Raw genomic sequence first — 25,319 nt, 5'->3', positions numbered from 1 at the left:
TCCCATTACCATCCACCCGATGGTTGCCCATCCCTGCGCACATCATAAACTGCAGCTGAGTGTAATGAAAATTGATGTAAGAATCAGAGTCAAAATGACTTATTCCACAGAACTGTTGTGAGGGTTGAGTAGAATCATGTACAGGAAAGGCCACATTTCAGCAAATGCTTTTCCTTTAGTCCATTTAGAAATACAGTCCTACTCTCAGTGGTAAACTCATTTTTGCAAGGCCATGGTTTGGTTTATTCTTGCCTCATGGGATCAGCTGGACAAAACCCAGTCTGTCTAGAGAGACAGATGGCCAGCTAGGTCTTTCACTCTCCATCCTCTACTGCCCTGGTAGGTTCCCTGGGGAGTGACGGTTGTTGCTGCAAGTGACTTAGCAATTTCTGAGCTTCTGATACCTGGCTCCAGGACCCTCAGGATGAGAGAACAGTATAAGCCTCCTTCACATGTCACCTTCCCTGCAGCCCATTGTGAAACATGGATGCATGCATGGGACATGTGTGAAACAGGCACTGGAGCTGTGTCCAAGATAGACTGCTGTAGTATTTCCTGCTGGCCTCGAGGAAGGATGAGCAATAGGGAGGACTAACCTTGGAAATTGAATCCTTTTGAAAGAGATGCAAAACTTTCTTCTGTATATAAATCACTCTTCTGAAGTATTTTAAGTGGGAGTTGAACATGTACCAGGGATGTGGAGTCTCGCTAAGGACTGGGGATGGGTGTGTGCAACAAGACTGGGGAGGGTGTGTGTGGGGGAGAGTATAGGGGCTAAAGAATCTTATGCTACCCCAGCAAAACTCTATTTTCCCTCTGCTTTTTGAAGGATCTGATTTATTGAGATGAAATTTACTTACAGTAAATTCACTCTTTTTAGTGTACAGCTCTTTGTGTTTTGATAAACACACAAATGGTGTAATTACCACCACAATCTAAAAATAGAGAATATTTTCAGCACTCCCCCAAATTTCCTCCTGCCCCTTTGTAGTCACCTCTCCCCCCCCAACCCCTATCAGTGCCATCTAAATGGATTCATTTAGTCTTTTGAGTCTGGCCTCTTGTGTGTTTGAGATCCACTCTTGTTGTGTGCATTGGCATTTCATTCTCTTTTGTTACTGAGTAGTATTCTGTTGTATGGATGTACATCCTCTTATCAATTCCCCAGCTGGGGATCATTTCTGTGGTTTTAAGTTTGGGTCAGTTATGTAAACAACTGTAGGTTTTGAGGGTACCAGCAGGGTGCCTGGGTGGCTCAGTCTGTTAAGTCTCTGCCTTCAGGGCTCAGGTCATGATGGGGGGGGGGGTGGTCCTGGGATGGAGCCTACGCATAGGGTTCCCTGCTTAGAGGGGAGCCTGCTTCTCCCTCTCCCTCTGCTGCTCCCCCTGCTTGTGCTCTCTGTGTGTGTCAAATAAATAAAATCTTTTTTTAAAGATTGTTTATTTATTTATTTATTTATTCATGATGGTCACACACAGAGAGAGAGAGAGAGAGAGAGAGAGAGAGAGAGAAGCAGAGACACAGGCAGAGGGAGAAGCAGGCTCCATGCAGGGAGCCTGACATGGGACTCGATCCCGGGACTCCAGGATCACACTCTGGGCCAAAGGCAGGTGCTAAACCACTGAGCCACCCAGGGATCCCCTAAAATCTTTAAAAATAAATAAATAAAACATAACTTACATTTAGCTTGTCTTATCCTGAAGCATACTGAGAATAATACATCTGCTAAACAGCCACATTCAAAGAGTTTGGGGTGAGGATGTCAGAGTCCCTGACAACAGCGGTATATGGAAGTGTGGGGTGGGGAGGGAGAGAGAGAAAAAAAGAAATGAATGAATGAATCTGGGGAGGAATGCCTGTGTGCTAGCTACAGAACCTGGGAGGGATGGAAAGAGAGAAAGGTGGGGGGCGAGATGAGAATTTAGGGCTTCTGAAACGGAAGTAAAGACATTTTTCACATAGCAATTGAGAAATTGATCGCTTTTGATGAGGAGGCTGTGTCTTATACTATCTGCTCTCAGTCCTCCGAGCAGAGTGTGGGTTTCTCCGGAGACTTCATGGAGGGTGGGTGGGAGATTCTTCTGCTCACCAGAGAAAGACTCCAGCTCCAGAGGCTGCATGATAGGAGATGAAGGAGGAAGGATGGGAGAAGGTTAGCAAAGAGTGCTGGGGTTAGCTCAGCAACTCCGAGGAGCAAAAAGCTCGCCCGGCCCCTATCTATCTAGATGCTGATTATTCTATTTCACTCAGACCTTGGCTTCCTGCTTAGTCTCCCTGTACTTCCTTGCCTTGTGGCAATTTGCTGTTTATTAGCACCTCTGCCGAAGAGGGCCTGGGGTTGTAGAAGAAAGCACACTTTAAAGGTAGAGCACCCTCGTCTTTCAATCAAGCATGCAGATGTCCCGCCGAATGTGGGGGAAAGTTGAAGCTGGTGGGAAAGAAATGAAATGCCAGGGATCTTTTGGTCGTCTTATTCTCTCGTGTCAGAAGTTTAATTCATATCCTTGAAGAGAAATACGTCAGTCTAGTTATTGCAAGCTCCATGCCTCCCTTTTCCTCCTGCTGTTGCAAAAACCCCCAATCATTCCCAAATAAAAAATACCTCCAAGCGGGGATAGGCGTTAGAAGAACGACCAGACCATTCTCTGTGGGCACCTGCTACAAGTGTGAGGTGATGGCGTGTGAAGCGATGTTATTGTCCATTACGGGGAAGCCCACGGGCGTGGAGGAGCTCGAGGCCTCCAGCCACCAGCACCAGCACCCCCTGCCGCCCCCGCCTTCTCCACCCCCCCCCCCCCCCCCGCTGTTTTCGCACTTGGGCTTCTGCTTCCTTGACACTTTCCTGTCTCTCGCTCGGCCGCGCCAGGTCGCGGCGCCTGCCTGGGCGTCTTCTCCAGCTCCGGGTCACCTCGGGCTCCGTAGCCAGGGGAAGGGTGCCGGGGCTGGCGGAGGAGGGGGCAGCCTGGGCGGAAACGCGCCGGAGCTGGCGATGGGAACATCGTGTCTCTGGTGGCCCCACAAGTCCCCCGATCTGTGCGTCGGGGTCTGACGACTGGCAGCGCTCCAGCCCTCCGGCCGCTGGTGTCCCGGTCACCACCACCGGCCTCCCTGGGAGCTGGGCGGGGTGGGGGCGGGGAGCCCTCGCCTCCGGATTGACCTCATCCCTATCTGGTCCCCCCCCTCCAGTGGGCCCTGGCGCTTTCCTTCCCATTTCTCTTGCCTTTCTCTTCTCGCTGGGGGTCTCGATCTCTATTTCTGTCACCTTGGTGTTTTTTCTCTCCTATCTTCCCCTCTCTCCTTTCTCTGGTGTCCGTCTCTAATTCCCCTCTCTGCATGGTCATACCCTGTTCCTCACCATTTAACACCATATATTTGACTTTTTTTTATTGTCTGGCTTCCTCTTCTAGAATCTCCTGGAGACACAATTTTCTCTATTTTGTTCCAAGCGCCTGGAAAGTTTGGGGCACAGAGTAGGTTGTCAATAAATGGAAAAGAAAGGAAGGGAGGAAAGGAGGAAGGGAAGACGGAAGGAAGGAAGGACCCTGTTCCTCTCCAGCTTTCATAGTCCTGTCTCACTCTCCAGGTGCTCCCTAGTTTTTTCTCTGTCCCCATCTCTGCCTGCCTTCCTCTGTCTCTCCTTTCTCTTGTTTCTGTTTCTCTCCATACCCCCTCTCCTTCGTTTCCTCTTGGTCCTAGTATTTGGCTGGGTCCTTCCATCTTTTCAAGATTTATGGGTCTGGGTCCTCCGTGCCTCCCGAGTCACCGCTCCCCGCGTCCTCTGTCCCGTCCTTGGTCTTTGTTCCGGGGAGCCAGGGAGCCTTCCTTGCCAATCACCGCCGTCTCAGCGCCTAATCGGGCTGTCTAGCTCAACTCAACTTCCAAAATCCCGACTGCATGCCTGCACCCAGAAATCCCATCTTGCTGCAGATTCTGGAGGCCGGGGACTATGGGGTTTCCTTAGGGGTAACCTCGATTTGGGCAAGAGATTTTGTAGTTGGTGAGGGTGGGGCTGAGCCACGCAGATAAACGCTACCTGAGTGACCCAAATCTTGGTGTCTAGCCTGGGCCTCCACATCTAGGTGGTGACCCCGGGCACCTACTGTGTGCCAAGGGACACATTTCCCTTTGAAAGGGGACTGTTCCATTCTCCAACTCCCATCAGCCCTGAGAGATGCCATTAGCAATCCCTTTTGTAATTTTAATCATTCAACAAACATTTACTGAGTATCTACTAAGTGCCAGCCATGGCCGCTGCCCTTATGGAGCTTACCTTCTGGGATGTGTGTGTATGGGAGGCAGGTGTATAACCAACCACAGATAAACGAATTTATAACTCTAGGGAATGTAAGGCCTGTGAGTAAAGCAAATTGACATTTTGTGTATTCCAAGAACATTTATCAAATTCTTTCTCTGGATCCTGCACTGCCAGCACAGCAACTTCTAAAAGTCTCTGACAGGGAAGGAGGGAGGGAGGGAGGGAGGGAGGACCCACGGGTGAAAATATTGAGGCCCACATCACCAAGACAGGCCCCAGATGTGACAGGCTTGGTGCCCAAAGAGGGGGTACCTCCGGACACCTCAAAGAGTTTGCAGGCCAGGATCCCATCTCCCCGAAGCTTGGACAGTGGGTACAGGAAGCTCCCGTTTGCTGCTGTTTTCATAAGGTTCTTGAGTGAGGAGGGAGAGAGGGAGCCAGGCTGGGAAAGGGGAGAAAGGGGCGTGTGCGAAAGCGTCAGCGCGGCCACTGCCAGCCGAAGTTTCTCCACTCAGCGCCCGCTGGCTCAAGTGCCCGGACTTGTGGGCGCCGCCGAGGCCGGGTTTCAGTTCTGCGTCTGCTGCCCCGGGACCTGATGAGCGCCTTCCCGGTTTAAAGAGTCTCTGGCATCCTCCCCCAATTTAATGAAAATGGGGAGCCTCCTTTATGCTTTTCTTTCCCTTCTCACTGGATCTTAGATTAGGAGACAACAACCTGCTTTATTTTAAATTCATTTTAATTTTTAAATGTCAGGTGTACTCATTAAAGGATATTTAGAAATATTGGAAAAACAAAACGCGGGTTTCAGAAAAGTGTTTCAGGGTACCTGCGTGGCTCAGTCGGTGAAGCATCTGACTCTTGATCTCAGCTCAGGTTTTGATCTCAGGGCGCTGAGTTCAAGCCCCATATTGGGCTCTGAGCTAGGTATGGAGACTACTTTAAAAAAACAATTAGAAGAGTGTTTAATGATAGGAACTCAATATTAAATAAGGTGGAAAAAATAAGACTTCTAAGAAATCTAGATTCGTGACCTATTATTGCCCAGTGCACTGGCTTTGCCACCTGGGAAAAGTGTCTTAACCTCTCTTCGTCTCTGAGTTCTTGTTCGAATGAGATGAATGAGACGGTAAAACCATTTCTTCCTCCCTCTCACTCCCTGATGTTGTTGTTTCCTCCAGAAAAAAAATGGAATTTGAGAGTGTTCAGTAATTTGGAAATGACTATAAAATATTAGAGGGTGTGCCAAAACCTCTGATCCTTCGGCCCGGAAGCACCAAGGAGGCTTTTGAGGAGGTCTGTGAAACCATGGCTTCACTTTGCAACATCAAATATTTTTAAAATGGTTTTATTTTATTTTATTTTATTTATTTTATTTTTGAGAGGGGGAAGGGGAAGAGGAGAGGGAGAGAAAGAATCTTTAGCAGGCTCCACGCCCAGCTCTAGGTCGATAAGGGACTCAATCTCAGGAACCTGAGATCATGATCTGAGCCGAAATCAAGAGTCCCACGCTTAAGGAGTGAGCCACCCCGGCGACGGATGATATAGTATTTTTAAAAACAAGACAGAATCAAAAAGCATAGCTGCCTTCTCTCCTCGCATCTGCCAGTGGGAGTCTGATGATCACTTCCTGAGGTGCTGAGCTCGTTCTGGTGGGAGGGAGCAGGGGTCTCTATGTCCCCACTCACAGCCCCACCCCACAAAGAATTCAGGGTGTTCAAATGCCAAGCTGGAGGAGGGAAAGGTCTATGTAGGCTTGCAGCTTAATTCATTCTCCAATTTTGTGTCAACGGGGACCAGCCCTGCCCGGCAATTTGGTTCTCCCAGCTCCGGTCGTCTGTCTGCAGGGGGGTTGCACAGGGGGCAGGGTGGGTAACTCGAGTGAGGCTGTGAGTCTTAGAGGAGGAAACGGGCACCCGGTGGGGGGATTCAAGGACCGCATGGGACGGAGCCAGCATACGTTCAGCGCGGGTCACTTTGCATATCTGTCTTGAGCCCTTGTGTCCACGTCCGCAGAGAAACGTGTACATCTTGGAGGAATTCGTTATAAAGGACGAGGGAGGACTTCCTAGTCCCCTCTTTGGTTCTTTTTCTTTATGGGGGTCCCTTGTTCCGATTATAAGACTATGGGGGCCCCGTGTTTTTTCAGGTGTTGTTGGTTTTCATAAAGGAACCGCGGAGGCTGGTTTCCGCAGGGTGCCAAATGGCTTTACCAACCAAAATCTGAGATTCTGGCACCTGAGGTTAAAATGAGCTGGCTTGGGTCCCACAAGGAAATCCGGTTACCCCCGCGAGGGGAGACCCTCCCTGGTGTCACCATGAAGTCTGTCATGCACGGTTTATTCATGGTTTAGTCACTCTTTTTTTCAGGGAACTAGAGTTCAGATTCCTCTTACACCATGTCCAGCCTACAATTGCGTCTTTACTGGGGTATGGACCAGCTCAAGTCCCAGAGGCCTGAAGAGAGCAAGAAACTGCAATTCATTTTTGTGTCCTGGGGAGAATTTTTTTTTAAGTATGCAATACATCTAAGTAATTCTTATTTGTCTAAAATCTCATGATTTGACTCTTCATTAGACGCAGGCCATTAGTAAAAAGAGATCAAAGATTTTTTTTTACAGTATTAAAATTTCCCTGTTGACTATGGGAAAGAAAAGCGGAAAGAGGACGTGAGCGGGGTTGGGCCACCATCCCAGGCCAGCCCAGGGACATGTCCTTAAAAATAGCCAAGAATCCGAACCTCAAACACCGCCCCCCCCCCCCCAACCCTTCCCAGCGGCCTCCTGAACGAGAGAGAAGCCTGGGAATCTAGCGGCAGCCGATAAACCTCCTCCAGCCGGCGGCCCAGCGAGGCCTTGAAATGCTCCCTGCTCCTGGCAACGCGCGCGGCGGCCGCAGGGGCTCCCGCCTTGCCCCAGCTAGGGAGGGGGGCCGATCGAAAGAGAGGGAGGAAGGGAGGGAGCAAGGGAAAATCAAACACCCCAAAAGAACAGACCGTTCGCCAACCACCTTCTGGACCTTGAGCTAAGCCCTTTGGGGAGAAAGTTGGGGCTCCGGGTCCAGAGAAAAAAGCCACAGGAAACACAATAAATTCTCTATTTCAGGGGCGTTCCCAGAAGGAACAAATCTCTCAAGGTTCCCAGGCCTCAGCCCACCTGAAGAGCGCCAGCTACGGGCATGGGTAAAACAGTTCTGTCGGGTCCCTGCCAGAAGAGGACTCCTGGGGAATCCCGGGTTCCTAGCAAGCAAGCGCTTAGAAAAACCAAGCTCTTCCATCTGGGGTCTTACAATGGCCACGTAGAGCAGGCTGGGCCTGTCGTGCACCCCCCCACCCCCACCCCACCTCCACCATCCCAGTACAGAGGAGGAGACTTAAGTTCTCAGGGCCTGGCGTGGGGGCAGTGTGTGTGTGGGGTCGCCCCAGGGCACCCAGCGGCTGCGAACCTCAGCACACAAGCTCTTGCACTGCCGGCCACCCCGCACAACTGGTAGAAGCCCGCCTGAGGGTGGTCTGTGCCCTTGGCTTTGGTGAGGACGCCTGGATGGCCGCTCCACCAGATGCTAAGCCCCAAGCCCTTGGCTTGTTGCTAAGAAAATCCACTGCCCAGGCTGCAGGCTCAGCTCTGAGGGTCGCGTGCAGAAAGCAGCTCTGAGACCTCGGGCATCGCTGGAAACACAAATCCCCACCGAAAACGGAGGCCCGTACAGCTTGTCGCTTGTCCGAGCCCACGCGTGTAAATCTCCAGAAAGCCCTCACAGGCCAATGGGGATGTCGTTTCAGACAGAACAGGGGTCGCATACCCTTCTCCGCCATGCGTCTGCAAGTGCGCCCACCGAGGGTGCTCCCCAAACCGCTCCAGCTTTCGCGTCCCTAGGAGCCCCTTAGGTTCCCAGACATCTGTGATCTGTCAGCGCCAAATTCTGCAGAGGCGCTTGCAAGGAGTTGAGGGAAGCCGGAGCAGGGTCCCTAAACAGACCGTCCTAAGCTTCCGGGGTGGGAAGGGGCCTAGGCGAGCGGCTGCCTGCGGGTCGGGATCGGGGCCGCGTGGGTGCGTCCAGCCCTGGCGCAGACCTTCCGCGGCTCCGCCAGGCGCCTCAGTTTTCTCCCCAAGGCTCGGCCGGTCTGAACCTCCGCACGTTTCGCTCAGGAAAGAGAACTCCCCGCGCAGCCGCGCTCAATCCTTCCTCCGGGATTTTCCTGAGAATCCCCATGAGTTGGCCACGATCCCTTTGGGGGTTTCCTTCTAATCAGCCCCGCGTGCTAGTCTCGTCCGGAGCGCCCGGGTTGCCCTCGCGCAGGCCGGGAACCCACGGCCGATTACCAACAGCGGAAGCTGGCGCAACCCTTTACCCTTCCTTCGCGGCCGCACGGGTTTCATGTAGGATGGTATCCCGGCCCCCTCCCGACCCCTCTAATCTGGTATGAAAAACCTGCCCTAGAGAGAGAAACTCGGCTCTGCGGGGGGGGGGGGGGGGGTGTTTAACCGAAAGCCTAAGAGCGACCGGCAGGCTGTTATCTGGGGCTGAAGGCTGCGGTAATCGATGGGTTATTTTTACGCGGTAATAGGGCCCTGTGATTGCTCTATTAACCTTTAGACCTGTCTGAGGGACTCTCCGGCTCGCAGCCCCGCTGCGCTGGGGCCTCTAGGCACTGACGCCGACTCCAGACTCAGGCCTGCCACCCTCCCCGCCCCCAACTCTAGGGAGGGGGCTGGGGTGGCTGGAAGACCTCTCTGCAGAGAAACCCTGCTGGACTGCCCGGCTCCCCACGCCCCGGCCACGTCCCTGGGATTGGTGCGGCGGCGCCGCAGGCTGCAGGGAAAACGGAAAGATCTGAAGGTGGGAGGCCGTAGGAGATGGGAAGCGTCGCCAGGAAGGGGTGCACGTTCTGCATAAATACATAAAATTGAGGACTCGAGAGGCCACCTTGCGGACTCCCCAGGCTTCTGGGAAGGCTAAAGGGAAGCTTTGGTGCCTGCGCTCTGACTCGAGTGGGCCAGTCCCAGCTTTCGTGTCTTTTCCACTCGCAGTTTGGGGCTAGCGGGATCCCCACTATCCACTACCTCGCGGAGACTCGCAGCCAGCCGGGCTCGTCTGATGGCCCCGTGCACCACAGCCGATCAGGGGTCTTGCCCAAGAGGTCACCTTTCCTTCTATCAGCCCCGCCCCTGGCCGCGGGAGTCCAGGACTGCGGCTAGACCCGGACCACCGGGAGGCGGGGGTGGGGGATGGGGTGGAGGGAGGAGGGAGGCGAGGGGGGCTCCTGAATAAAGCCGACCCTGGGCAAAACTGCAAAGCGAATCGACCTCAGGCGCGGCGGTGGGTGAAGCCCCGCGCCCCGGCACTGGCACTTCGGCCCTTTCCGAGATCCGTGCGCCTGGACTTTGCCTGCTAGGGGAGTTTTTCGAACAGCCCCGCAGCTCGGCGCAGAGCGGAGGTGCAGCCTCTGCGGCGCACCCCCGCCCCCCGCCCTTGCACGTGACTCGCACGGGCCAGTCAGCGCCCGGGAGCCGGGGCGCAGGGGCGAGGGGACCCGCGCCGGGACCTGGGGGACGCGGAGGCGGCCGGCACAGTGGCCGCGAGAGGCACCGCCGCAGTAGCTCCCCGGGCGCACAGGGGAGCGCGCGCCGGCCCTCCAGGAAGCGCGAGTCCCGGCAGGTACGGCCTTCTCTTTCCTCGCCGGGCTCTTTCCCGCCGTCAGCGAAACTCAGAGCTCCTCTGCGCTGCTTGCCTGGGAGTGGAGAGGTAACTGGTGGATGGAAGGAAGGAGACGTGGGGCACTCCCTCCGCCCCCAAGTTGGCCAGAGACTGCTCAGCTTTGGGCATTGACTTACTAGCGTCTTTAACTCCTAGTGAGGTGGAGGAGGGGGAAGCGGAGAGGGGTAATCGAAGTGCTTTTTGATTTTTGTGTGTGTGTGAACTTGAACGTTTTTAATCCCCGCCCCCCCCCCCCCCCCCCCGCATACATTCTCCAGACCTTGTTTGCACCTCCCAGGCCAGGGCCTGGATGGGGGTGATGGCCGTGCTAAATCACACTGACCCACTGACCCGGGACAGGCCGCCCGGGGGGCTCAGACGGCGGAGTGTCGCCCGTCGGTGACTGCGGGGACTCAGAGTGGCGGTGGAAGGCAGCGCGACTGGGCCTCGGGCCCCAGGGACGCGCTTCCAAGGCAGGAACGGGGCCACTGAGCGCCCGGACTCTTGATGCCCTTCTGGCCAGCCTCCTAGCCTTCCTGACTGGGGTCGGGGGAGTCAGACGCCACCCACGAAGCTAGCAACCCCACCCACTCACCCTGCTGTGGGTGAAAGTAGCTGAAGGCCGGAACCTGGGAGGAAAGCAGTAAGTCCCTCCGCCGGCCTCGGCCAGCTGCCCCGTTCCACGGTATTCTGTCGCTTGGCTCTGGGCTGAGGGTGGGGGTGGGGGTGGGGGTCCTTCAGGGAAGAGGAGGATGCCCGGCTGGTCAACTGCCGCCAGGCTGAGGGCACCAGGAGGCCTTTCGGTGGGGAACCAGAGTGGAGAGGTACCCGGGGCTGGGAGGATTCGGGGCAGCACTGTGGCTCTTCGGGGAAGATTGGGGAAGCGCCGCAGGGCAGTATTTCCTGCGTTTCTCGGAAAAGGAATGGACAGCCAAGAGCAGGTTTGCAGGTTTGTAAAGGCAGGGATCACGGAGGGATACCCCCACCACCTCCGAGGCCCCACGTTCCCCTGCAGCGGCCCGCTCTCTTCTTGCTGGCCAGTGTGTGCGTTCGCGTGTGACAGTTGTGTGCGCGGCAGGCCGAGAACCGAGGTGTGAGCTGAGCCCAAAGAGCCGGAGTGACTTGCAAATAGACGCGGACAGGAGGGCAAAGCTTTGGATCCTCCCACCATCAGAAATAGATTGGAAAAGGGCTGTGGGCGAAATCACGAAGAAAGCATTTCCTGTTTGGTCTGTGAATTTGAAGTGAACTGGAATGAGTGATCAGGAAGAGAGGAAAAAATGGGGAGCAGGCCTGAGCCCCATGGTGAGGTCAGACCCGCCATTCTCAGTAGCTCCCGAGGCTATCTCTGCGGATGCCTGAACCAAGGCTTAGTATCAAAAATGAGCAGGATGATTTCTCGTCTTTCCAGAAAGGTATAGAGTGATATTTTCTCCACCTTCTATTGTTCAGTAATGCAACGCCCAGGTAATGTACCAGCCGCTTTACGCTTTAGAAAGGCAGAGCACGTAATAAAGACAAATGTTAGATTTATGGCATTTTTAACATTTACATTTTAAAGCTTGTAAATTAGCGTCTGTATGCGTATTGGAAATTGGCTTACAAAATGATAAATCTTCTTTTTCTGCAGTTATGTGAGAAAAAAGTATGAAGTTATGTTTTAGAACTGCAGAAGTTGAGTATTACAGAAAATACAATGATATGGTCAACTATTTGATATAAAAATTAAATACTGGATATTTTATCAAGGTAAACCTATGTATTTACTTATTGAAACCCAGAGATTCCTATGAGGTACTGATTTTTTTTTTTTGCCTTCATTCACAAAGAGTGCAGTTGGTGATGTTAGATTTTTTTTTATTTTTTTGGCATTTTAAGTAATCTGTACACCCAGCCATTGGGCTCAGGCTTACAGCCTGGACATCAAGAGTCACATGCTCTGCCAACTGAGCCGGCCAGATGTCCCTCAGATCAAATTTTTTTGTATCCACCCTCTACCCAAACTTCGTACTGGAAGAAAATGTCCAACAAACCAATAATTTATTGTATAGTTTTCAAAGCAAATAATGAACAGTCTTGGAATTAACATGTGACTCTAGAATACAGTGCTATTGACTCCGTTATCATTAGTGATGTTGCAAAGATGTTTAAAAGCATTATATAGTATGTTTTAGAAATCCCATTTTCAGAATTTTTTTTACAATACTTAAGATGCCCATTTATTATAGTATGATTATATCTGAGGCACTGTCTTATGGCACACTAGAAATCTATAATAATAATGACCAACAATTGTATAGAACTTTGTGCCTGTTACAGGTTTTATAAAACCTTGTTACAGTGCTTTATATATATTAATTTTAATATTCATAATCCTCACAGTGACTCATAAGATAGATACCTTTAACATTTGCATTTTTGCAAATAAGGAAACTGAGGCAGAGAGGTTAAGTAATTTGTCTAAAGTCATTCAATAAGCGACAGAGCCTGGATTTAGTGTAATAAAGGTCAGTTAATATCTTTGCAATTCTATTGCAATGAAAAAGAAACCACTGTTAAAAGTAGCTGCTTCTTGTTAAGGAGAAAAGTGGGAGTGTAGTGGTGAGCCTCAAACCCTGGAGGCCCACAGATTCTATCCCCTACCACCCTTTAATTGTATTTTGGTCTTTGACAAGTTTCAAAACTTTGCAATGCTTCAGGAGTTCCCGCTTTTGTAAAATGAGGAGACACGCTTTTCCTTAGTGGAGCTGTGGCAAAAAGGACCTGGAACAGAGCAGGTGCTTAAGATCATAGAGCTCTTGTTTTATCGGAAAAGTTGCCTGAGAAAATAAAAACACAGGATACAAGGATATAACCAAGTCCTATGAACTGTTCTTCCCTTTCAAGCGGTGGCATTGGTGTTCTGATTCCCTACGTGGGTGGACCAGTGATTCTATATGGAAAAACCCATTCAGTGAGTCTGAATGGCCCATTTGTAGTTCTGTAAAGTGAGTTGCACATCCCTTTCAATTTTCTGGTTTTGATATCCAGTCTGCAAAATTGCTAAAATATAACTGCAAGATACAAATATCTCCTCTGATTTGACTTCTACATGGTAAAGTGTGTGGATGGGTAAGAGATCTCACAATCCTTTAAGAGAGACTTAGCAGACACTGTGCTCATGTATAAACATTTAGACTCTACCTCTAGTTAAAAAAAAAAAAAGATCACAAACAAAATTTTCTTAGGTTGCTGGTTTTTATAAAGTTTGTCGTCTTTCTCGGGCAATCTAAAGTGTTTTCACGGCCAGGGACGCTGAGGGTTACGCAGGACGAAGATGAGCCATATTTCTTGGGTTCTGGCCACTCTGCTGGAAACCTGAAACACTTAAGCTTAGAAAATACTGGGACAAGAATCTGTTTGAAAAATAAGGTAAAATTAAAGTCCTTCCTGACAAGCAATAAAAAAAAATTTATTTTTGACTTAGGTCACAATCAATAATTACATGCCCAATAACCATGTCTGTAAAGCGGCCCTCCCCAGGCAGGCTTCCCTGGAGCAGCCAGGCCCCCCGGCCTCCGCAAGGCGCAGACCCCAGTTTCTTTCGGAACCGTCTGGCTTCCAAAGCTGGGCGCCGAGAGCGGCGGTTTCTTGGGTTCGCAGCGCAGGGGAAGTGGGGCGTGAAAGCTCCGACTGAACTTCTGTCCCCCCCCCCCTTTTTTTTTTTGTCGTTCCTGCTTTAGGACCGTGGCCACAGCGAGGAAGGGAGCCCGCCCCCCGCACGGCGGCCGGAGCCTGCGGGCGTCCTGAAGACCGTGCGCCGCGACCGCCGCCCGCGCGCCTCCAGGCCCGGGCCCGGGCCCCGCTGCCACCCGCAGGCGCTCGGGACCTCCAGGCCCTGGGGTCGAGGCAGCAGCCCCTCCTCCAGCACCTCCGGGAAGAACCAAAATTTCAATTTGGGATTTTCCTGTAAACCAGAGCCTAGAGAGTCTTTCTTTTCTTCTCTCTTTTTTTTTTTCTTTTTTTGGCTCGATTCTGGATTTAATACGTTCATATTTTTTTGAGAGATCTGTTTTTCTTTACTTTTGATTTTTGACCTTCGTTTGCGCGACAGCCCCTCACCCGTACACGATCATCACTATTTTTTTTAATTGTCCTTCTTCTGTCTCCCCGCGCTGCGCCTTGGCCCGCCAGTGAGGGAGAGGGCCCGGGCGCCCGGGGCTCGAGGGGCGATGTACCAGAGCCTGGCCATGGCCGCCAACCACGGCCCCCCTCCCGGCGCCTACGAGGCGGGCGGCCCCGGCGCCTTCATGCACGGCGCGGGCGCCGCGTCCTCGCCGGTCTACGTGCCCACGCCGCGGGTGCCCTCGTCCGTGCTGGGCCTGTCCTACCTGCAGGGCGGAGGCGGGGCCGCGGCGTCCGGGGCCTCCTCGGGCGGCGGCTCCGGCGGGGCCCCGTCGGCGGCCGGGCCCGGAGCCCAGCAGGGCAGCCCGGGCTGGAGCCAGGCGGGCGCCGACGGAGCCGCCTACACGCCCCCGCCCGTGTCGCCGCGCTTCTCCTTCCCGGGGACCACCGGGTCCCTGGCCGCCGCCGCCGCCGCCGCCGCCGCCCGGGAGGCCGCGGCCTACAGCGGGGGCGGCGGGGCGGCGGGCGCGGGCCTGGCCGGCCGCGAGCAGTACGGGCGCGCGGGCTTCGCGGGCTCCTACTCCAGCCCCTACCCCGCCTACATGGCCGACGTGGGCGCGTCCTGGGCCGCGGCCGCCGCCGCCTCCGCCGGCCCCTTCGACAGCCCGGTGCTGCACAGCCTGCCCGGCAGGGCCAACCCCGCCGCCCGACACCCCAACCTCGGTGAGTACTGAGCGCCAGCGCCGGGCGGGCCGGGGGCGGGGGCGGGGGGGGTAGCGTTGGACTTTTCACAGGTGTGTGCGTGCGCGTATGGGGGCAGGATGCGGGAGCCTCCAAGGAGACAGACGGGTGGGCGCAGAAGCTGGAGGTGCCGAGAGCTGGCGGCGGTGAAGGTCACAGCCCCAAGGAGCCCAGATTCAGTTCAGGGAGGGCCAGCCTGCTCTGTGCATGCTTTTCTGGAAGAGAGAGGACTGCGGGGTGTCAGGGTCCGAGGGTGTCCCCGTGCAGCCCCAGACGTCGTGTGTCTGAGCCAGCCATGCCCAGGTGCAGGTGACCGCGGGAGGCCAACGAGGCTCGCTGGACAGCTGGGAGGAGCAGCCCCGGGAGCCTTGGTGCACAGCGCTAGCGATCGCGGGCTCCCTGCGCCCGCGTCCCCTCGGCCCTCCCCTGGAGTCCTCAGCGGGGAAACCGATTACGGTGGCTTAGATAGAGCCCAAGATCTTCTGGGCCATTTGGCGGCCCAGTTGGAGGATCCTTCCGAGCGGCACATTATGCTCCCGTCGGGATTTCACACCTGGAACAAAGGAGGAACTAGAGCTGCCGAGAGGGGTTGAGCTGGGGCTGGCACCTTGTGGGTGCCTTCGGGCCAGAGCGTATTGCGCAGTGCGCGGGTCTGCGGCCGCGCAGGTACCGGCTGCGCTGGAAGCGCGCGCCTCCTCGGCGTCCAGGAACGCCGAAGCGCAGAGGGGCTTCTCTCTAATACCTGACTTAAATGGAGACTTGGCAGCAGCTTCCGTAAGTTGAGCGTCCTCCCGTCCGGAGGGTTGAGGTTACAAATAACAATCGTAACGGGTACAATTTAATATTTCCTGTGAAAGTCAGCCCCGGGAAGGACGGCAAACATGCGCTCTCCTGCGCCGATCTGCAGATGAACGAAATGAAGTCTGGGGAAGGGTCTGGAAAGGGAAGTGGCAACCACTAGTTCAAAATGCAAACGACCTGCGGTCTTGTGGAATTTCAGGAAGGGACAGGATCGGGTTTGATTGGAGATGGCTGGGGTGGTGGGGGGAAGGGAAGCCCAGACCTGAGAAACAAAGTTAACATTTATTGACTACCTACTAAGTGCTAAATCCTTTCACATTTGTTCTCACTTTGAAGAGTAAAGCCTGTCCCTCCCAGGTTTCCAGTCTTAGGCTGGCTCTGAGAAGGGTCCCGGCTTTGAAGAGCTTTTAAATTATCCTCTGACCCTGGGTGGCCAGGGAGGGTCCCCAGGGGGGTCCAGCCAAATACACATCCCAGGTAAACTGATTAACCGTGGAAATGGCGCCGGGCAGGGTCTGCGGCTCCCGGTCTCCCCCTCCCCTTCTCAGGGGAGCCAGACGGCACCCCCCAGGGGAGGAGGGGTAACTGGCTCCGGAGCCTTTTGGAGGGCCTGAGCGAGATAGCTCGCTTGAAGCATCTCCATACAATGGCAGCTGTGGATGGGTGTGTTGGCGGCAGCCGTTTGGCCCTGCATTCTCAGAACTCTCAGTCGTCTCTAGAAATCTTTCTAGAACTTATGTTTTAAAATAGGGAGAAATGGCCCCCATAGTTCCACTTCTTTTAACTTGTGGTGGGAGTGGAAAGGTTGCTGCCTAACCCCTATAACCTGGAATGAGAATTTGGTGTTTGGTTAGGGAAAAAAAAAAAAAAAAGTTCAAAGTCCAAAAATGGAGGAAATATTTTTCTGGTCATCAGAATTACAACCACAGTAATGTTAAAAACAACAACAATAACAACAACACACACAAAACTGTGTGAGTGCGCACAGTATTTAAATTCTAAAATGCAACCCATACCATTTAGGAGAGTGCTGAAGTAAGAAGTTTCCCAGATTTCAAGGTCAACAAATGACAAGCTGACCTCCAAGGAGCACTTCCTTGCTGAGAAGTGTGGCCTGTCTTCCCAATACTCTCTGCTCTGTCCCACTAGTACAGGAAGCCCCACCTGAAGACAGTCCTTGGGTCTGGCCTAGCAGCTGGATTATCTCCTCTATACATAGCCAAGTGTGTTAAATGGTGGTCATGAAAGCCTCCACGTTATCTTTGTGAGAGAATATGAGGCGTGCGGAAAGTGTTGGCATTCACATCTTCAGTATGTTCTGCAGGTGGCACTTATAAAAAAAAAAAAGCAAGTCAATTTAAAAGCAGTGCATGTAAATAAATATTTTTTATCCTGTTCCTCCTATCCCAGGCACCCTCCTGTAAATGCCTGGTGGCTTTATCAAGGACCAACTCTGGCATATTAGCTGATTCCTAGTGATTGAAGCATGATGATAAGTGATTACTGATTCCATGATATTTATTGAGACCCTGCTGTTTGGAGTTGCCACCTGGCCCTCAGATGGCAAGACAGTTTGGTAGTATGACAGGCGAACATTCATTTAATTCCGGGTACCCCTTCAATCTTGGGCAAGTTACTTACCTCTCTCAGTTCTTCTTTTTTTTCTGTAAAATGGGATAATCTTAACTACTTTCAGCATTGTCTTAAATTAGAAAAGGCAGTGTTTATGAAGTAGTTGGTTTTGGCCTCTCCTAAGAGAAAGCTATTTTGTTAAACTGCTATTCACTATCATGTAGAGTGACCTATTTTTTCGGATTTTCTCAGGACTGAGGGGTTTCCCAGGACTTGGAATTTGGGGTGTGAAGCCTAGGGCAGTCCCCAATAAACAGGGATGGCTGGTCATCCTAAACAGACATGAAATTAGGCACATGACCCAGTAGCATGCTGCAGTATTGTCTAAGAGCAAAGGAGAAAAGACAGAAATGGCTCTTTCTCCCGTCTGGGAATTTTTTTTAAAAAGATTTTATTTATTCATGAGAGACACAGAGAGGCAGAGACACAGGCAGAGGGAGAAGCAGCCTCCATGCAGGGAGCCCGATGCGGGACTCCATCCTGGGACTCCAGGATCACACCCTGAGCCAAAGACAGATGCTCAACTGCTGAGCCACCCAGGTGCCCCATGTCTGGGAATCTTGAAGTTTCCACCTAAGTGGTATCATTTGCATTTGGTCTGGAAGGGTAAGTAGGAGTTTGCCAGGAAAAGCACAGCACCTGCAATTTGGAAAAAAAAAAAAAAAAGTTATACCCTCATTTACCATCACATTTCATAGTACTGTGAAATAATCCCATACTGCCTAGCTTTTGCGTTAATAATATATTTACAGCCATAGGTAAAACCACACAGACTAAGTCACTCTTCACCTCAGAAACTGGTTTCAGTTTCAATGAGAAGAAATAAGAGAACAGCTTTATTTATTTATTTATTTATTTATTTATTTATTTATTTATTTATTTAAGATTTTACTTATTTATTCATGAGAGACACACACACACACAGAGGCAGAGACACAGGCAGAGGGAGAATCAGACTTCATGCAGGGAGTCTGACGCGGGACTCGATTCCACGTCTCCAGGATCACGCCCTGGGCTGAAGGCGGCGCTAAACCGCTGAGCCACCCTGGGCTGCCCCAGCTTTATTTTTTAATGAAGTACTAACTGCCTTTCAGTACTAACTTTCAGTACTAACTTTCAACAATATAGTTAATATCTTGTCAGAGTTCTTATGTTGGCTATTGGAAAAGGCAAAACTCAAAGTAATAAAAGCTAACAAAGCTCTGTAAAGCCCTGCATTTGGGTTGGAGGGAATTATTTTGCCTTGATGGCAAGGTATATGAACTTCAATTCATTCCAAGTTCAATATGTGCCTGACCCTGAAACAACTGTTGAAATCATCAATTAGGCTACATTAATGGAATTATGTGACCTTACCTAGGGCAGGTACAGTCTTACTCATATTTAAGTGCCAGGCACATGCTGGGCACTTGGCAAATATTTGAGTAGAGATCTAGGAGGCAATTGCCGCAGTACTCTGCCCAGGTCAAAACACACATGGGTGGCTGCTTCACAGGCTCCTTGGGGAGCCTTGGGGAAAAGGGAGCAGGATGAAAGAGGGTTCTGCAACTCTTGAGAAACCACTGGAGCGGTTTTAGGTTGGAGAAGTCACAGGGTGGCTAAGAGAGAGAGAGAGGAGAATGACTGTATAAAAATACTTAATGGGTTGCCTGGGTGGCTTAGTCGGTTAAGGATCTGACTCTTGGTTTCAGCTCAGGTTATGAACTCAGATGAGCTCAAGGTCTCAGGGTCCTGAGATAGAAGCCCCACCCCCACCCAACTGCATGCCCCTCCTTGTTGGCTCTGTGCTCAGTGGGGAGTTTGCTTGAGATTCTAGCTCCCTCTCCTTCTGCCCCTCTCCTCTCCTCCAATAAATAAATAAATCTTTTAAAAAAATGTCTTGCGAGGCAGAAGTCTATGACCTTTTAACCTTGTGTTGCTTGCTCCAGGTAAGCGAACACTAGGATTGGCAAGAACACCTTCTCACATGATTGTAGTTGTTGAATTAGAATATGGAACATGGCTTCTCTTAATAATAACCCCTTGGGTACTGAAAGTGGTTAAGGAGAGGGTGCATTGCTGTGTGCCAGTGGAGCTGCTCAGGGAATTCTTGCATTTCAAGAGCTAGAGCCCATGTCCATGTGCATGTGAGAGAGATAGCTAGGGCAGGGTACTAGAGTTGTGTCTCCTTGTAAAGGAACCAGAGTGGTTACACAGGTATAACACTTTGTCAAAACTTGTGGAAATACACTATTAACATGGGAGTATTTGGTTGTATGTATGTTATACCACAATGAAGTTGGTTTTTTAATTAATGCCTGCAAATACTTAAAGCAGAAAAGGAGACCATGGAAATTATGTGTAAATATACCATGAAGGAAATAGCATTGTAGTGGATGTTACTGGAAAAGCGAGGAACATGTGCTTTATTACGAAATAACAATTCTTTGGGGTAATAGTGAAACAAGCAATTCTAATACTGCCAGAGGATCTCAGATCTTTACTATTTTTTAATTTTTAAAAAATATTTTATTTATTTTTTCATGAGAGAGAGAGAGAGAGAGAGAGTCATAGGCAGAGGGAGTAGCAGGCTCCCTGCAAGGATCCTGATACAGGATTTGATCCCAGACCTCAGGGATCACTGACCCTGAGCCAACCACTGAGCCACCCAGGCATCCCAGGATCTCAGATTTTTAAAATAGTTTTAAGGGTTGATTAAAAAAATAACAGTGAAATATATGTATATCACCCAGTGTCAGCCAGGTGGTTCCTTTAAAAGCTTTGCCTCATTCATGGTGTTGTGAGAGTTTGTTTATGGTATAAGTCAGTGGAAAACTCTCCAAAGTGTTTTCTGGATCTTTGGGAAACTGCTTATCAATTAAGCCAGTTTCTTTCAGAGCCAGTTCATTTATATAGGGAACTCTGCAAGATCAACTCTGAAGTAGCTTGTTTGGCCAGAGAATGATTTGTCAGTCTTTGAGAAAACCAAAGTTGTTTGACTTTCCGGTTACCACCCTGAGCGGGTCAGTCAGAGTTGGGGCTGGTGTGTGGTGCTAGATTGAGAGCCAATTAAATGGGGAAGGTGTGTGCGGGGTGGCCAGGGGTGTGTCACTACTTCCAGTGAGATCTGTCACCTGCCCAATTGTGTCCCATCAAAAGGTCAGGCCACATTTGCTGGGCACTTTCTAAGCACTCAGGTAGAATGATGCACAGGAGACAGTTTTAGATAACACTTTCTTCTGTATCCCTTTCCTTTTTTTTTTTTTTTGAAACTTAAATGAGCTAAGAAAACAAACATACTCTGAGGCGTGGGGAAACAGGAACTCTGATACCTGTGGGTGGGAGTGTAAATTGGTACAACTTTTAAGGAGAGCCCTTGGTGATATCCAACAAATTTCAAAGTAGATACCCTTGACCCAGAAATTTAACTTCTAGGAATTTATTCTCCAAATACACTGGCACAGTTGTAGCCCTGTTTGTAATAACAAAAATTGGGAATAACCTAAATGTGCATTAACAGGGGACTGTTGATATACATATCGTACATGCAAACAGTAGGTATCATGTAGGCTTTAAAAAATAGGAAATTCATTATGGTATGGAGTCGTCTCCAAGATATTTATAAGTACAAGATATGTATATTGTATGTTACTTGTGTTCAAAACAAAACAAAACAAAAACAAAACAAAACAAAAAAAACCGAGCAGGGGCCCCTGGATGGCTTTTTTTGGTTAAGAGTCTGACTCTTGATCTCAGCTTAGTGTTTGATCTCTGGGTCCTGAGTTGAAGTCCTGTGTTGGGTGTAGAGCCCACTAAAAAAAAAAAAAGAAGAAGAATATATGCATTTGATGTCGATTGCCCATGGAGAGGATAACTGGGTAGGTGAAGGATAAAGTTGGGGAAAGTATTTTTACCACATATGCCTTGGAACTTTTTGAATTTTTTTTTTAAGATTTATTTTTTTTAATTTAGAGAGAGAGTGAGCTAACAGGGAGACAGGCAGACAGAGAGGGAATCTCATGCAGACTCTGCAGAGAGCTGAGCCCGAAGCGGGGCTCCATCCCATGACCCTGACATCATGACCTGAGCTGAAACCAAGAGTCAGGTACCTAACCACCTAAGCCATCCAGGCACCACTGGAATTTTTGAATTTTTAACTAACTTAACCATTTTTATTTTTATTTTTATTTTATTTATTTTTTTTTTAAATTTTTATTTATTTATGATAGTCACAGAGAGAGAGAGAGAGGCAGAGACACAGGCAGAGGGAGAAGCAGGCTCCATGCACCGGGAGCCTGATGTGGGATTCGATCCCGGGTCTCCAGGATCGCGCCCCGGGCCAAAGGCAGGCACCAAACCGCTGCGCCACCCAGGGATCCCCTAACTTAACCATTTTTAATAGTCACTTCTGTGCTTCTTTATAAGCCCATTAAATAAGAAAATACTTTTGAAATAGTGGGAGGTTAAAAAAATATAGGGATATTAAAGTTGAGTTCGATTTGATTTTATTCTTTACCATCTTAGTCATTTTTAAGTTTACAGTTCAGTAGTGTTAAATATAGTCACATCATTGTGAAACAGGTTTCAGAACTTTTCATTTTGCAAGACTGCAAACTCTATACCAATTGAATAATAACTCTATTTCCTCCTGTCCAGCCCATGATAACTGCCATTTTAATTTCTGTCTGTGAATTTGACTACTGTAGGTACCTCATGTATAGTATTCACCTTTTTGGGACAGGCTTATTTCACTTAGCATAATGCCCTCAAGGTTAATCCACATTGTATTGTCATATGATCTCCTTGCTTTTCGACACTGAATAATATTCCATTTTATGTATATATCACATTTTAAAAATCCATTCATCCATCATGAACACTTGAGTTGTTTCCACCTCTTGTGAATAATTGTGAATAACCATTGCTGGGAACAGTGGTGTGACAAGGGAACCTTTTGAATTTGAACCATGTGAATATATTACCAATTTAAAAAAATTAAACCAATTAAGTTATTAAAGAGACATATAGCATTCATGACTTAACTTACTGAGAGGCCCTCTCCCTTTTTGTCTGAAACAGGGTTCTTTTTTTTTTTTTTAAGATTTTATTTATTTATTTGAGAGAGAGCATGCTCGAGAGGAGTCTGATATGGGGGCTCCGGTTGGATCGCACGACCCCCATCATGGCCTGAGCCAAAGGCAGCCACTTAACAATTGAACGACCAAAAAAAAAAAAAAGAAAAGAAAAAACCCAAACAAACAGACAATTGAACGACCTAGGTGCCCCTAAAACAGAGTTCTATATTTAGAGTTAAGGATGCACAAGAAAAGTGCTTTGTAATGTAAATTGTTGTTTATTGAATTTAGCTTTCCGGTTTTTGCTTATCCAATAGGAGATTGCTTTACCCAGGGGACAAAAAAACCCTTATCCTATGCTCAGTAATGTCTATTGGTAGCAAATCTCAGCAATTGTCAAATTACTGGCATTGGGGGGACATACACAGGTGCCCTCTCCTGCAGTGGCAATTCTCCCTCAGGTTGTATTGGGGCTAGAACCAGAGAACCACTAAGGCAGTGATAGAATTATGTTAGACAAATTACCTTCCCCCAAGGCAAGGTGAGTCTTTTAACCAGTTCTGTTCAGCGTGTCCTTTTAAGGCAATTGAGTTGTACCGAATGTGGAGCCAAAGCCAGTTGCAAATGTTGCTGCTTTTGTTTGCATACGAAAGAGGAAGGACTGCGGGTTTTTCCATTGCTTTGCTCTAGAGGAGAGCGGTTCTTGGAGGCCCTTGGGTGCTGCTTTTTAAAAAAAAACTTGAAGGAGCTTTTTTGACATCTGAAAGGATTTGTCTCCTGGTAACTTTTTTGGTCTGCACAGCTTGAATAAGGTGCAGGTGATAAGGCCGTCTCAAGGTTTGGGAATGGGTATCACTCTGTTCTGTTGGCTTTCTATGGTCCATGACGGGGTCTCATGTAACACACTCTATGAAGGATTATTTAAACATTTTATTGGCTATCTACAGAGCTATTTGTCACCTAATGAAAATAGGTAAGGTAATATGAGTGGGATTATAATAGGAATAACCTCTAATCTGTTTTATTTTGTACAAAATAAATTTACAAATTTGGATACATTAATGTTTGGAAACTAGCTAACAAGTTTTTAGGGACAGTAGCTTTTATCTTGTGCTACATATGTGCTTCTATCTTGCTCTCTGTAATGCAATTTATGTACAGTAAGTTGGATCCTTTATCAGGGGTCAGTGGGGAAGTTGTCAGGTGATAGGGACTTTTAAGTCCTTTCTGAGAGGCAGATATCTCCATTTTGCAGGAGAGGTAGCTGATCCTCAGAAAGATTAAGTAATCTGCCCAAGTTCCCATTGGTAGTAAGCAACAGCTCTGGTTTAGAACTCCTCTAAGTCCAACTTCTGGACTTCCATACTTTCCTTTCATTTACCTCCCTTGTATTTGCCAAGTTTACGATGAGGGCACTTCAGGACCATAACATGCATGGTGGTTGAAAGAGTCAGACTTTACAATTTATTTTCTTTCTTTCTTTCTTTTTCTTTCTTTCTTTCTTTCTTTCTTTCTTTCTTTCTTTCTTTCTTTTTTCTTTTTCTTATTTTATTTATTTTTTATTTACTGAGAGAGAGCATGAAGGGGAGGGGCACAAAGGCAGAGGGGGAAACAGATAATCTTATGCAGGGTTTGGATCCCAGAACCCCGGGATTATGACCTGAGCTGAAGGCAGATGCTTAACCGACTGAGCCACCCAGGTGCCCCTCAAATTTTAGGATTTTCTATTACTTGGTCTCCACCTGCACCCTCTCCCCAATATAGTTTTTCCCTTTGTGTTCCTGCTTCCCACCAATTCTTCTCCAGGTCCAATAGCCTCTCTAGTAGCCTTCCATCTCACTCTGATTCTGTGCATCTTGCTCTTGGAGAGTACAACATTAGGAATCCCTGCCTTGCTCTAACATCTTTTTCAGCCTCCTGATTCTCTTGTGCAGAGAATTAAAGAGAGATTTCCCAGAATTCCAACCTCCAGACTGGAGGATTCTCTCATTCTGGAGGGATTGCTGGCTGCAAAAGAAGAAAAAGCAAAACCATATGGCTATCTCAAAAATCCTTTTCCTAAAAGAAAACTAGAAGCAGCTTCTCTGTAGTCCCTCTTCTCTGACATGTATTTGTGGTAGGAGCAGAGAAAGGAGGGGAGAAAAGCACTGTAGTAATTATGTTTTTAATGAAGATGAGAATAGGGGGATATATGAGGACAGTGTCTAAAACCTCTGGCTGCAAGAGCCCCATGGACTTGGGCTGAGCTGAACCCAGAAGCGATCAGTGGAAGCTTTCTCGTTTCTGGCAGGGGGCCTATGGTTTTATCTATTACTGCTCTGTAATCAGAATTGAGCCAGGATATTCAAGCCTCTTATCTGGAAGAAGGGAATTTGGTTTTCTGGCCTTCAGCATTTTGCAGGAGTCCCAAAACTGACTTCAGGGCTCTAAGTATCTTTTTTTCCACCAGAGGAGTATAATCCAGGCAGGTAAGCCATTCCATACGTTTAAAGTCATTGAAAACCCCCTGCAAGTTGAGTGTTAAGGGTATCTTTCACTCTGTGTTGAATCACAGATGTACTTTATTTTGGAGAATGAGAAATTAAGGAGATACCGCCGTAGTTTGATAGATTATTAAACCAAAAGCTTTGGGATTCCCTAATTGCAGATCTTAAAACGGAAATTGATTCTTAAATTATTTTTTTGTAGTCTTCCCTTTTTCTTCCCAGTTTAAAGCTCCATTTTTACTTCTAGAAATCCAGTCAAACTTTATCACCTCCATTCAGAATTGATCAATAGCAACTGGTGAGCAGGTTAATTATAATCGCAGAATAAACGCTGAAGTCTCAAAGTTCACCACTTTTGCAATGTTTCCAAACCCCTCGGGGACCGTGCCAAGAGAGACTCTCATTGACCCATTCAGAGCAGGTGTGGGAGTTTGAACCAGGGGCAGACAATCGGATCTGATTCAAGACAACTCAGTTTGGTTTCTTATCTGCAGCTTTTCCTATCTTATGATGTCTGTCATTTCAGATAAAAAAAAAAAGTTCAGTCAATT

General features: G+C 49.2%; 1 protein-coding gene across 6 annotated transcripts in view; it reads left to right on the top strand.

The window, feature by feature from the left end:
- Positions 1 to 25,319, top strand: part of GATA4 (GATA binding protein 4) — an 85,368-nt gene that overhangs the window by 18,863 nt on the left and 41,186 nt on the right. Inside the window, exons 1-2 of one of the 6 annotated variants that reach the window (XM_072796063.1) lie at positions 9,771 to 9,911; positions 13,673 to 14,777. The exons of 1 other annotated variant lie outside the window; for it this stretch is intronic. In XM_072796063.1, the coding sequence (XP_072652164.1) occupies positions 14,162 to 14,777 (616 nt within the window). In that variant the 5' untranslated portion in view covers positions 9,771 to 9,911; positions 13,673 to 14,161. Of the gene's footprint in view, positions 1 to 9,770; positions 9,999 to 13,672; positions 14,778 to 25,319 lie in introns of those variants that run through there. 4 more of the 6 variants (XM_072796066.1, XM_072796061.1, XM_072796064.1 and 1 more) reach the window with 4 other exon arrangements.

The sequence above is a fragment of the Canis lupus genome, chromosome 24 (genome assembly GCF_048164855.1).
Source record: "Canis lupus baileyi chromosome 24, mCanLup2.hap1, whole genome shotgun sequence".
Taxonomy (NCBI): Eukaryota; Metazoa; Chordata; class Mammalia; order Carnivora; family Canidae; genus Canis; species Canis lupus.
The sequence above is the reverse complement of the archived record's forward strand: the minus strand, read 5'-3'. Positions and strand labels throughout refer to the sequence as shown.